This window comes from Coturnix japonica, chromosome 2 (genome assembly GCF_054131305.1).
Source record: "Coturnix japonica strain WE chromosome 2, WE-NBRP24, whole genome shotgun sequence".
Classification (NCBI taxonomy): Eukaryota; Metazoa; Chordata; class Aves; order Galliformes; family Phasianidae; genus Coturnix; species Coturnix japonica.
The window spans coordinates 63,864,992-63,878,718 of record NC_140664.1 but is presented as its reverse complement, the minus strand read 5'-3'; the positions used below and the strand labels follow the sequence as shown (position 1 = coordinate 63,878,718).

The 13,727-nt window shown below is 43.9% G+C and overlaps 1 protein-coding gene across 1 annotated transcript; it reads left to right on the top strand.

Annotated features, from left to right (window-relative positions):
- The first annotated feature begins 4,407 nt into the window (after positions 1–4,407).
- FANCD2OS (FANCD2 opposite strand) lies at positions 4,408–6,086 on the top strand. The gene has a single exon (XM_015855021.3). It carries the CDS (start codon positions 4,607–4,609, stop codon positions 5,045–5,047), a length of 441 nt encoding a protein of 146 aa, XP_015710507.2. The 5' UTR covers positions 4,408–4,606; the 3' UTR covers positions 5,048–6,086.
- Positions 6,087–13,727: the final 7,641 nt, after the last annotated feature.

The following is a 13,727-nucleotide window of genomic DNA, read 5'->3' as shown; positions in this document are numbered from 1 at the left end:
TGAACCAGTGGAAGAGACTCACTGTCACCACCACTGACACACACCACTCCCCACCTCACTGTGCTTACATCCATTGTTTGGTCTCAATGTTCAACAAATGTATGTCAGTGGGTGCCATTTTTTGTTCATGGAGGAATTAAACGACGCACTTTTGTTTCCTACGCACTTCCATGTCAGACACGCTTTGGTCAGACTGCCTCTCTACTACCGTCTGTCACATGACAACAAAATATAATGAGATACTGGTGGGAAGGTTCAACCCCCTACTGCCATACCACCAACATCTGCCTCTGATGTTGCTGGCCAACATAATAAAATGTGAGGCATTACATTTGGGACAGCTCTCATGTAATATAGTTAATATATATAAGCTACAAAAATTCTTTTATTTTTCAATATTTTCTATTAAAACTAGAGAGAGAGCAACAAAAACATAAAACTAGTAGGGTATTTTGCTTTTGTGACACAAAAGCCTCACCATGGTTTGATGGCAGTGGCTGCCATTCTCAGTGAGCTCTCAGGGTTTTCATCAGAGACTTTTCATGGAATTTTACTCTTCATTTTATGCTTCATCTTTGAAAACAGTTGTTCACAAACGTGCATAATGTCAAACAGCGATGCCATGTAACAAACTGCATGCAGTTATCTGCCATAACTGGGTCAGCACTGCCCTGTGCCCTTCCCGTGTCCCAGCGCCAGCCCAGGCTGTGCCGATTGCACACAGTTGTGTGATTTTGTTGGGCCAGGCTGGGCCCGACTTTGAGGCAGAGCCACTGCCATATTGGTGCAGGGCAGGGGGAGGCCGCAGGGTAGTCTAGGCCATGCCACGGGTGGGATGAGGCTGAAATAGACCATTTGGAATCCCCCTTTTTTTTTTCTAAATAGCAGTTATCCAAGCTATGAAAAGTGCATTTGCTATTCAGCCTGCATGGTTGAGGTGCTAAGTTTGTAAAATGCTATAAAACATGTGTCAGCATGTTAACAAGTACGAATATCAAGAACCAAGTAAAAATAGTGCAGCTCTGTGAGAAAGGGGTTACGATTATAGCCTCTCTTATTAATTATAAGCAAAGAGGCTCTTTTATGAAGCTAAATGTGTCAAATGGTACAATGAATCTTAGGCCGTGAGTCACAGAAAGCCAAATAACCGAGCAGTAAGAAAGACATAAAGAAAAGCAATGCAGCCTTAAATACAGTTTTTTGTTGTTCTAAAAAGCCATTCTTCTGATATTTTAAAGATATCTATACATTTAACATGGATTCAAGGCTAAAAAGAAATAAATAATAACAATAATTAAAAAAAAAAAAAAATAAATAAAGTAGGGTACAGTCTCCACCAGATTTTCTAATTCTTACTTTTTACTTCCCCATGACCAAGCAATTCACAGCAAGGTACAGTCCAACTGTAAGCTGACATCTGAAAAACAATTACCTGGAACGGTTTCTCAGCAAGCAAAAGGCTGGACACATAGACTTCTGGACATTAACAGTGGTGGAACAGACTGTGGCTTTTCAGCTCCATCAAGCTCCTAAGAAACAAATCACAGTCACCCAGAATTAACTCAGATCCAAAATATGGAGATTTCATTAGTTTTCTATTCAGACTATAACTAAGCTGGATATCCCTCTAAAGTCCATAGCAAATTGTCTTAAATCAATGGGCTGAGTAGTGGCCTCAGGATTGAAAACCCGATTCACAAAATGAAATAATATCATGATCTGCCACTTACATAGAATAGGCCAAAAATACGTATGTTTACACATGCATATGTTTGTGGACATATATGCATATATATACAGACACCCACATATGCTTTTAGTACTGGATGGAGACAATCCAGTGCAGCCAACATATCTGCATATAATGTAGAGGAATTTTCTGGTTTTATAACAGGTAAAATTAAACCCTTTATACTTCTGTTTCTAAATGCTCTGTATATTTAGCTGTCAAAGCTGGAGTACCGTGCTCTCACTATGTGGGTTAACAAAAGCTTCATGTTTAGGGATATTTTCAAACAAAAGGCAATTCCCTCTATAAAACAGAGCATTTCATTTTGAAGAGATTTATTTTTGGAAGGAATATGGCTGTTACAATGCTTTGCATATATTAATGCAAGTCACAGATGCTAGAGTGAATTAAAAAATGCATTCCCAGATAGATTAATCCAAAATGAAAACTTATTTTATGCTAAGTTATATAGGTGACATTGGACCCTCCTTTCATCACAAACAAAACAAACCATAATTCTGGACTGGGGATTTCACATGTTCTTGTAACAGAGATGACTGTTTTGATATTTACTTGCTTTGGTATTTCTAAGGAATGCATTTTCCTTTATACTTGGTATGTACGCAGTCCAACAGCCTTGTATCAAACAAGAATCATTTATAAGGACCATTTTGTTTGCAGCGATAAGCAGGTCAGATGCAACCTGAAAGCTACTGCATGGAAGTCTGGCAACCTACCACCACTGAATTTCTTACTGAGTACAGTTGCCACTTGTGGCTATAATTTCTGTGACATCTCATTTCTTCACCGGTGGGAGGATCATCGTGTCATCCACGATGTGTAATTACATTGCCCCAAGCGTCATTACAACTGCAGAAAAAAGGATAAAACCCACCAAAACCACCCCTGTCCACAGCAAAGCATTTATCGAAACATGGTTTAGAGAAGCAGTCCCTGGCAAAGCCCACTAATAGCATCCTTTACACACATGCACTGCTAAAAAATAAGTAAGTGCAGACATGGTCACCGTTTCATTAATGAAGCTGTTTTTCCCTCAATTTCAACCACCTTGCTGTTTACAACAGCCCCCAGTTAAGCTGTTCCTATTGAAATGCTGTAACATTCTCCCATCTGTACAGAAGCACTGCATGAAGTCTGTCCATCTGTAGAAAGGAGCCTTCCCTCTGCCCCTTGAGGAGCAGCACATACTGCAGCTTGCATCACCATGCAGGTCTGCAGTGACCCCAAGCTGAAGGAAAATGAAAATGTGCTGGAGCAGGCAGATTTACAACTGCATGCCAAAGCACTCCAAAATCAAAACTGCAAGTAAACTATAAAGACACTCAGTCTTCTCCCATGTGGCTGCTAAGTAGCTCTGAATTCAAACACCAGCGAAGGCAGTGACAGCTGGAAAAGCAAAGCGCAGGGCTGTGAGCACCTGTTAAGTAACACCCCATGGGTCAAAAGGAGGGGCAGAGTTTTATTTGCTGCACAATACAACTTCTAAAATGTTTGCCGCAAGCAAACATTTGGGTAAATAAGGCTTTGCAATCTCCTTGCAAGGGCCAGAGTTGTTAAACTTGAGACACACAGAAGAAGTGCTGGTGTTACAAGGGCTGCATATAACAGAATCAGAATCCTTAAGAGCTGAAAGGGGCCTCTGAAGGCCATTTAGTCCAATTCACCTGCAGTGAACAGGCACACCACACCTATATCAGGTTGTCAAGGTCTTTATCTACTCTCTCCTTGAAAGTCTCCAGGGATGGGGCATCAACCACAACACCAGGTAACCTGTTCCAGTGCTGCCCCATCCTTTCTGTAGAAGATTTTTTCTTTATATCTAACCTAAACATATCCTCCCTGAGCTCGAAGCCATTTCCCCTTGTTCTGTCACCACAGACCCTGCTAAACAGTCTGCCTCTTCCTTTCCCGTAGCTCCCTTTTAGATACTGAAAGGCTACTAATCAGATCACCTTGCAGCCTTCCCTTCTCCAGGCTGAACAGCTTCAGTTCTCTCGGCCTGTCCTCATAGGAGAGGTGTTCCATTCCATGGATGATTTTTGCAGTCCTTCTCTGGATGCGCTCTAACAGGTCCATGTCTCTCCTGTGCTGATTACTCTGGGTGAGGCCTCACCAGCAAACAGGAAGGCAGCAGGATCACCTCCCCTGCCCTGCTGACCAAGCCTGTCCAGGTCCCTCTGAGGGGTATCCTGTCCTTCTGGTGTGTCAACTGCACTCTACAGCTTGGCGTCTTAGAAAACTTGCTGAGTGCACTCAACCCCACTGTTGATGTCACAGATGAAGATATTCAAGAGCAATGGCACAAGCAGTGACTCCAGGGGGACACTATTCATCATCAATCTCTATCCAGACATTGAGCTACTGACTACTGCTTTCTGAACTCAGACCTGCAGCCAGTTCTTCATCTATCAAATTCATATCCTTCCTATCTGTAGAGAAGGATGTTGTGAGTTACCATGTCAGAGGCCTTACTGAAGTTGAGATAGATGAAATCAGTGGCTCTTCCTTTGTCTGCTGATAGAATAAGACCATCAGAGAAGGCCACTTTGTTGGTCAAATAGGATATGCTCTGAACAGTGGAGCATGTGGAGATGAGCTCCAATGGAGCCTGCAGGAAGGCAGATCACAGCCATTGAGCTGGAAAATGATGAGCTCTGAGGACGGGTGTCTGGAGGGGTAAATTAAAAAAAGCACTAACTGGAGGATTATGTGTGGAGAGACAACGGCAGACGAAGCCGCGGTGCCGGGAGGGCTGCTGGGAGAACGAGCCACGGCTTCTCCGGCCAACGGCCGTGCCCGGCGGGCAGGCAGGGCCCGGGGCTCGGCGGGCTGGATGCCAGCTGGTTGCAGGGCGCCATGGCGGACTGTTACCAGCTGTGGACCCCCTCGCCCCTGGACGAGTCGCTGAGCTGGCTGAGGGGAACGCCGCCGCCACCGCCGCCCGCCGTCTCGGCGCACCCGTTCCGCTGGGCCGGCCTGCAGGCGGCGGCGGCGGCGAGCGAGCGGCGGGGCGGCGGGGCGGCGCTGCTGCGGCCTCAAGCCGTGAGGCTGCAGAGCCTCGACGCCGTCTTCGAGCGGCTGGTGACGGCGCAGCCGCCGCGCCGGATCGGCGCCCTGCGTGTGTCGGAGAGCTCGGCTTTCTGCCGGGTCGTGGACTCGCGGCGGTGGCGGGCCTACGGGCTGCGGGAGGCTGAGGCGCGTGTGGCCACCACCATGTGCCAGCAGATGATGCGAGCCATCCTGCTGCTCTACGCCGCCTACAAGAAGTGCGCCTTCGCCCTGCAGCACACCCCCTGAGACACGGAGGGAACGCCCCTGGGCGGGCAGCGGGCTGTCTGCTGCCTCAGGACCGTGCCCAGACTTGTCACAACTCGAAGCCCTGCGCGCTGAGCACGCAGCAAAGCTTTGGCTTGTATGGCCCCGCACTTGCAAAGTATCCAAATGCAGCTGGTGGAGGCGGGAGATGTGGAGTTGGTCACCAATTCCATCATGTGGATGAAGAGCCGTGCGCCTCATGGTGGCTTTCATGGATGTGACTGCAGCAGGCTGCCTGCGTTTGGGACCTCTGTCTCACTGGTGCTATGGGGAAGCACACTTCTGGCTTGCCATGCTGTGTGGAACATTGGTTGGTGTGTTGAGGAACAGGCTTGGAAGGAAGTGCTCACTGAACTGAGAGGTGCTGCTGCTGGACAGTACTCAGAAAAAAAGGTGTTTACACTTGATATATAACTACAGGTATATACGGGTTCCCCAAGCATATGGACTTCAAAGTAAAATCCTTCGTTTATTCATTTCTAGGGAAAATTAAGACCTCCAGGAAACCCTCAGGAACTCCTAAAGATAAGCCTTAGTCTCTTTAGTTTGTACACATCACCACCTGTGTCCATTACGGCTCTATGAGAATTAACTTGTTTACAAAGAATTCAAATTGCTGTTCAGCATTGGGAACGAAATCTCTGCTCATTTACAACTAGTGAAGGCATTCATGGAAGCACAGTATGCAAAGTTAACTCATCTACTTTGATTTTATTTAGCTAAGAAGTACAGGAATACTTAAACAATACTTAGAACAAAAGGCACGCCAGAAAACTTAACAAGAATTTTTGCCCTTCTTAATTGAAACTTTCTTCACAGTTAAATGCTTAAGTATGGTGTACAGCTTGTTTACAGCTAATGAAAACAACTTGTGAAGAGTGATCTGCAAAGCTTTTACCTTCAAAGTAACCTAAATAATATTTCTTCTTGTTTTAAATGCATTTTAGAAAGACGTGTGCGTGGCTCTTTAGAAATGTACTGCTTGTATTTTAGCAGGCCAAATAAAACTTGTTCTGATGTATTTCCTGCTAGTATAGGTCATTTATTACGAGTTCCATTAAGTAGAGTTACAAAGTATCATGAAAATTATAGCTTCCAGGTAGAACTTCAGTTAATCTTGCCCATATAATTACAGGGGGAAACCATTTATAATGCGTTCATAGTCAATATTTAACGTCGCTCTGATAACATAATCATTATTCATTCTGCTATGGAGATGAACATTCAGGGTCATCCTTGCATTCAGTCCTTGCTTGTAACGACCTTCAGAAATGCTTTCTCACTCTCATTTGTGTGAAGTATTTGTGCCCCCTCGTTCAGTAGGAATGGTTTGCTTTTTCTGCTCTCTGGAACAAGCCAACAAAGCTAGAATGGGCAATTGTGACTGCTTGGAAGTGCAAAACAAGAAAGAAATAACTTAATGCAGAGTGTATTCGTTACAACTGTAAATATTTTTAATGAAGAGAGTGTTTAGCCTTAAGGACAATCCAAGGTTTGTGCTTTGCTTGCATATGGTATAGCATCAGGGTATCTAAAACAAATGCAAGCTTTGAAGCTGGATCTGCAGTTCCTGATTTTGGTTCAGAGCTGCCTATTAAAACTGTATGGAGTCAGCCCTGCAGCACTGTAAGCTGGATTTTTCCAGCAAGTCATCATCAGAGCAGTATTCAGACCTGGCTCTGTGTTTTGGGCTCCTTTAAAGGCAGATTTGTATCTGCTTTCCTTCTGAATGGGATGCCGCTCCTTTAATGAGGAAATGACAAGGGTGATTGATGCAGCTCTATGAAAGTAATATTTATGCAAATGGATTATTTGGTCAATAACTGATATTTTCTAAAAATCTTTTTTTTTAAAGTGATGGCAAAGACTTTAATAAGCACCTCATTATCTGTCATACTGATAGATAATCATGAAGAGCCATACAAAAGAAAGTGAGTATTAGAGTCAGTTAGAGGGAACCCCTATGCTTGGAAGGGTTGCAGGAGCTAAGCATGAGCCATAAGAGTTCTGTTCTAATGATTCCCGAGAAAGTGATTGCTCTGACAAGTCTGGTGCATTTCTGAGTTGTACCCTTAATGAACTGCTGGTCTGCGATGATAGGGATTAAAGGGCTGTGTCTGCTGATACAAGTTGGTGTGGTTCCCACTGGAGCTACACTGAGAATGGATTGATTTTGAACTTTATGGTACTGGGCCCCTGTTCCACACACCTGACTTGTAGGTGTTAGTCTTTAGACAGGTAGGCACAACTGAGCAAGTTGGTCGTGTTTGTTTGGCTGTAGTAAGAGCTACTGCTTTTGATAAAGTGATCCTGCTCCTATACAAAGATGGGGAAATACAGCCTTTTTAAACACAATTCTGTGTAGATAAAGCTTTCCTTCCACGAGGCCCCAGGTACCAACAAGTTTTTCTAACCCTTTTAAGTCTCACACTCTCAATGCTTTCTCCTGCTGTTTGCTCGCTTTCCAATTCCTTCCACACACCACTACAATGAAACCAATGCCCCCAGCGCATCACTGCCGCTGGCTTTCAAGGCACTCACTGCTGAGATCCTGCTCAGGCCTTAATCATTACACTCTGTGCCTCGGTATTGTGCTGCCTGTTGATCCAATGACATTAAACAAGATGTGTAATTGCCTTTTTGCTTTCTCTGAATAAGTGTATGGCATACCTTTAGATTCAGTGAGAGCTGAGCTTGGATGTAAATTGAATAGCAGCCACCCGTTGCCATACAGGATGCCTCTGGAGCCAGTTCAATGGTCCGGGCACTCAGGGTAAGAATTTATTTCCAAGCCAGCAGACACTTGATTAACTTCAGTGACATAATTCATTTTTCTTCAGCTTGGTTGGTGCAGTTCTTGGGGATAGAGATAAACCCATAGATAAGAAAAAGCAACTCATACATCTTTAAATGATATACCACAACACCATCTGCTTCTGGGGACATCCTTATTGGCATCCCCAAGTTACCATTTTCACTTTTGAGAAAACAAAGTAAACCTGTGAAATCTAGATATATTTATATGAGCGTAATAGATACTTCCTTCTAAGGAACAAAACTCCTAATATGCCCATTCTAAATTTCACCTGTAGCCAGGCAGTCTCAATTATTGTCTTATTATATTTTTCTCACTGGAAGCTGTGACACTGAATAAGCATCCCTTTTGAGGGGTTCTGATCAGATACATGTAGGCACAGATGTGAAACATGCTCCTTTCAGTCTAATCAGGGCTTTGCTCAGGTATTCTTCTAAAGCTTCGTTATTTCTGCCACCCTTGAAACAGATCTGCATACAGCCAGCTGTGTACTTTGTTCAGCTCACAGCAGGCTGCAGTAGGGACAGAAGGAGACAGGAGGCCTTGGGCTCCAGATGAGACTTAGTCCTGTTGCCTTGTGAGGGCTCAAAGTAGCAAAGCACCATCATCCTCCATGCTAGACAGGGATCTGCTGATGTAGGGGGTCTAAGGGAAGGAGAGAGAAATTGCCTTCACCATTTGAATGACAATGACTTGTAAAGCTTCAAAATTATAATGATTTGCATATTAAACTACTGATTTTATTGCGCTGGATTGTTTCACTGAGTTCAGGATTAAATTTGGCTTCTTGGTAGTGATCTGAAATCAGAGCGGCACTGATTTGCTGCCTCAGCAGTGCTATGATCTATCTGCTTGCAGTGGCCGTGGAGACCAAGAAATTAAACAAAGGGAGAAGATGGGCCAGCAGCCACAGCTGAGCTGATGCATATTTACATATGACTCCGGACAACCTTGGCTGGAATTGTGTACTTGTCAGAATACTCCTAGGATCACTGCTCAGAGGCTCCTTCAATTGCCTCTTCTATGGTGCTTTCAGAAAGAATTTGGCCGTTTAAGTTTGGCTGTACCTCAGATGGATCTACAGCATTTCTCATCATCTGTGAACAACCATGCCATCACATGCCACAGAGACACTGGCAGCAGCATACCCTCCTCAGCTCTGGAGCAAGGAACAAGGCCCCTTCACACAGCATGCATATATAAGGCCCTAACAGACCGCTAGCCTCCTCACTGAACTAGTGGCAGGTCTTTCACTCGCATCTTTGGGGCTTTGGATGACCCTCATGAGTCATCCATGGACCACTCAGTTCCTCTCTCAAACTTGAACTCTGACTTTGCTTGATCAGCAAAGCTGATTTTATTTTTTTTTCTATTTAGAGATACAATTCATAACATCTCATGGCACCATGTATTTTCAAAGTTAACCTGATCAGTCCCGCACTGCGAATCACTCTGTTTTTGAACCACAGTAAATATACTGCAGATGTGAGACTTCTGTCTCCAAGTTCAACTGGCAGGTCATCACATGCATCCTTATGCAGATGCAGCAGAATAGCATCCAATTCGTATCTTCAATTCCTTACAGGAATCTTAACGCCAGCACTAGACTTGCAGCTGCATGGGGCTGGCTTGTCTTTCAAACTACTGCAGGCAAAGATGAGGATGGCCTCCCAGCTGCTTCTATAGGATGTGGAGATGGGTGTCCCATTCCTTTTGCTTCTGGCACTTCCAGAGATGGCCAGTTGTGGCACTAATAGGGAATCTGGCTTTGACCCTAAGTTTGTGGCAGTTCTGTAGTGTGACTAGCTGCTTAGCAAGCAAGCAGAGCATCTAAAAATGCTCCATTCTTTCACATCAGTGCAAATCCAGGGATTTAAGCCAGTCAATGGGCTTTAGATGGCCATTCCATAGCTGATGGTCTGCAGCTTACCAAGTGCCCTTTGGGTTAAACAGAGGTCAGACAAGGTTGGGATCGATACATAACTACTAGCAACTGATGTCAGCGTTTCTGTTCCTGCTGTTTGTACCTTATCAGCATATGTGCGCAAGGAATCTCCCTCATCAAGATGTTCATTGTGAGCCCTTTCGGAAACAAAAATGCATTGGTTTTGTTAAAAGAAATCTAATTGGAAAAAAAGAGGAAAGAGGAGAGGAGAGAAGAGGAGAGGAGAGGAGAGGAGAGGAGAGGAGAGGAGAGGAGAGGAGAGGAGAGGAGAGGAGAGGAGAGGAGAGGAGAGGAGAGGAGAGGAGAGGAGAGGAGAGGAGAGGAGAGGAGAGGAGAGGAGAGGAGAGGAGAAGGGAGGAGAGGAGAAGAGAAGGGAGGAGAGGAGAGGAGAGGAGAGGAGAGGAGAGGAGAGGAGAGGAGAGGAGAGGAGAGGAGAGGAGAGGAGAGGAGAGGAGAAAAGGGAAGAGAAGAGAAGAGAAGAGAAGAGAAGAGAAGAGAAGAGAAGAGAAGAGAAGAGAAGAGAAGAGAAGAGAAGAGAAGAGAAAGAAAAAAAAGCTCCCGGAAGAGTAAACTTTAATTAAACCTTTACTAAGCATGTTACTGAATTCTCTGTAGCATCCTGACTCACTGCCTACTGTCGCAGTATTCTGTTTGCTCAGGGTAGCTTTTGCTTATATATAACGACAGCTGCCTTATTAGGGATTCATCTTGAGATTCTGACACTGCAGAACGTACATAGCACCTCGGTGCTGCAGCACCTTGCTTATCTTGCTAATAAGATGCCAAGAGAAGAAACAATGACGCAAGTTTTGGGTTAGTCATGAGACAGGTGCCACCCACACTTGGGTTGCATACAGCCACAGCACAGACTGATCTGCTGGTGCCAGGAGGAGGAAAAAACAACCCTTAAATCACTGACAGGTGTAGGAAGCAGTGCTTCCCCAGTGAGCATTCAGCAGCATTAGTCTGGGGTTCATCGCATGATTTTCTTCCTCTTCTTTTGTCCACGTGGCAAGTAGTTCTTGGGAGCTTGGATCTCTCCCATTCATTAAGTAAACCTTGATGAGCCTGGAGGGAAAGGGCAACAATCAAGAAAGAAACGATCCTGTTATTGCCTAACTCCTTTCCAAATGTATAGTTCCTTATAGCACACCAGAGGCTATTTTGGAAGAAGTGCTGTTGTATCCTCATCCTTCAAACATTGTGCACATTGTGTACACTAAAGTAAGTCAGTCCTGCTGGGGGCTTTTTTGTTCAAATGGCTGTTTTTTCAATTAGAAAGCAAACAAGAAGCACGATTAAATTTCAGCTTGCAAGTCTGTTTGCAGACCTTGGCTTTAAAACGTATTTGTTAAGCACCATCTGCTGTACATTCAGAAAATAGCAACTAAACCTGCTAATCTCTTTCCAGATTTTAATGAAGTTAAAAGCTATTTAAACGTTCTCTATTATCAAATACATTATTTTGGCTGCAGTATGTTCAAACTGCATTTATATAGTACTGCAATTACATTAGCTCTGTACTGTTACATACAGAACAAAGGCTGGAACAGGCACTTGGGGGGGGGAAGCTGCGTTACACAACACTGTGTCCTAGGTCAGAACAGCAAAGGAGACAGGGAAATAATAGCTGTGTTGAGCCTGACTTCCAGATGTACTAAAAAGCAATGAGATGAATACAACTGAAGACAAAACATTGCCTTTCAAGGGCAAATTGAGTGTGCTGTGACTGCAGGATGGTGATATAAACAGAAGCTACACATCAGCTCAAGACCTTAAACAGAGAATATTAGCTTTGCAGTACAGTTTAATTATCAGATCTGTTATTACTGATGATCTCAGACATCACAGCTCTACTGACAATGAGCTGTAGGTGATGAGGGAAAGCACTCCAATTACCAGCCCAAACTGAGTGAAAAGCCTGGAAGGACTAAATAAACATAGAAAACATTTAAATGAAAAGCAGCCACCAGACATTTATTTTCCCTCAGCTTTTGTTAGGCCTTTCTTTCATATTATTTTAAAAGATGATTTTCTATCTGAGCAAAAATAAATAAATAAATTGAAAAAGACTCAGCACAGCCTGACCAAACCAATGAAGGAAAATCCTGATGCTTCAAAGTGATGCTTTGAATTCTAGCTTTGCCCTTTCCAGGAGATTCCTATGTAAATCTGGGTGTCTTCACTGTTTGTGGTTCCCACAATAGATGTGGGGTCCAAGCACTTGCAGCAGCTAGAGGTATCCATAGGACCTACATTGTGCCCCAGGAATAGCACAAGTGCTCAGGAAAAGCCTTTGCTTTGAGAGGAAAAGGTGTTGTCTGTCTTTGAGCTTAATCTCACCAACAGCCTGGTGAAATCTGGCAAGAGAGAAATGAGGGTGTGAGGAACTGCACGCTGCTTGGGAGAAGAATGATCCTTGCAGCATTCTTGGTGAGTATGACACATCTAAAATAGCTTTGAAAAATAACACTGAGGAACCATCACCAATGAGTCCAAGGGTAGAGATAAAAAGAATATGTGACCATGCAAGTAGTCACCTACCAGGCCTGCACACCCAGCCTGTGAACTTCAGTGTGTGGCACCTTTGCATCGCTTCGCATACCTTTAAAGGAACAAGGACTGGCAAGATGAGCCTGCCCTCCTCACAATGAGAACTGCCTGTGCTGTGGATATCCCTGTTCACTGCAGGGGAGTTGGACTAGATGACCTTTAAAGGTCCTTTCCAGCTCTAAGGATTCTGTGATTCTATGATTCTATAGCAATGAAGCATGTAGCACTAGTATCCCTACAATTTTAAGGCAAACAAACACTTACCTTCTGTGCACTCCCTGTCTCAGCCCAGGAGTGTGAAATCCACCAAAAATATCTTCTCACTCAGTACTGGCCATCTGGGTTTATGAATTATTTGCTCTTTCCAAAGTAAGGCAGGTTCCTCTTTGCAATATCTACTTAGCAGCTGCAAGGTCTGATCTACAGTTCCATGGATGCTTTTAGGAGCCTTACACAAACACAAATCAGTGAATTTCTAAGAAATCCATTGCTCCCAAAGTTTTTATAAAGCACTACCTCTTCAGTTCCAGAGGTAAATAGCAGTAAAGGAACTGGCCAAGTGGTATCACGTAAGCCAGACATCACCAGAAGCCAAAGTATCAGTTCCTAAATCACAGCCATACCTAAAAGCAAACCCTCCTCTCCTCCATCCCCACCCAGGAAATTACTGAATTTAAGATCAGTTCTTGGAGAACACAGCATCAAACATTGTGTGCAAGATGTTGTGTTTCTGAGTTAGACCATGTAATTCAAAACAGCTGTTTTCACTGATAGCTATGAAATAATCAAGCCTCAGTTTTTATCTGCATAACGATATTAAGTTTATAGGGGAATAAATAAAGACTTTATGAACATATTCATCACAAACCTGCTGTTACAAAATTATTTTAGAACATTATTATTGCAAAAGCTGTATAGATGTGCAGGGACAAGTCATGTCCAAGTTGGAATTCTGCACGTCACGATGAAGAAATTCATGACCGTACATCAGGCACGGGGAGATCCAAACCCCTGCATATCATCATGGTTTTATGATTACTGATATTCCACATCACATCATGCAGTGCACTGGGAATTAAAGAGTTAATGCTCCAGTTCCAGGCACCTGTCGGGAAGAGAACTCCATTCCCCAGAGGACTTTGTGTTCAGGGAAGGGATGTAAGCTTTTGTAGATCACCTGACCTACCCATTTTTTCAGCTCTCATCCCTGCTGCTCAATGCAACTGTGTGTCTCACCTCAGTGTTATGGTGAGGCCTTTCCACCTTTTGGACACACTCTCTCTCATTATATTTCATTTATGAGATTCAATTCTAATTATATTGTATCATAGTGCGTTATCTTGCATTCC

What these genes read in the sequence shown, in the direction of transcription:
- FANCD2OS (XM_015855021.3), top strand. Translation starts at nt 4,607, where the DNA reads ATGGCGGACTGTTACCAGCTGTGGACCCCCTCGCCCCTGGACGAGTCG.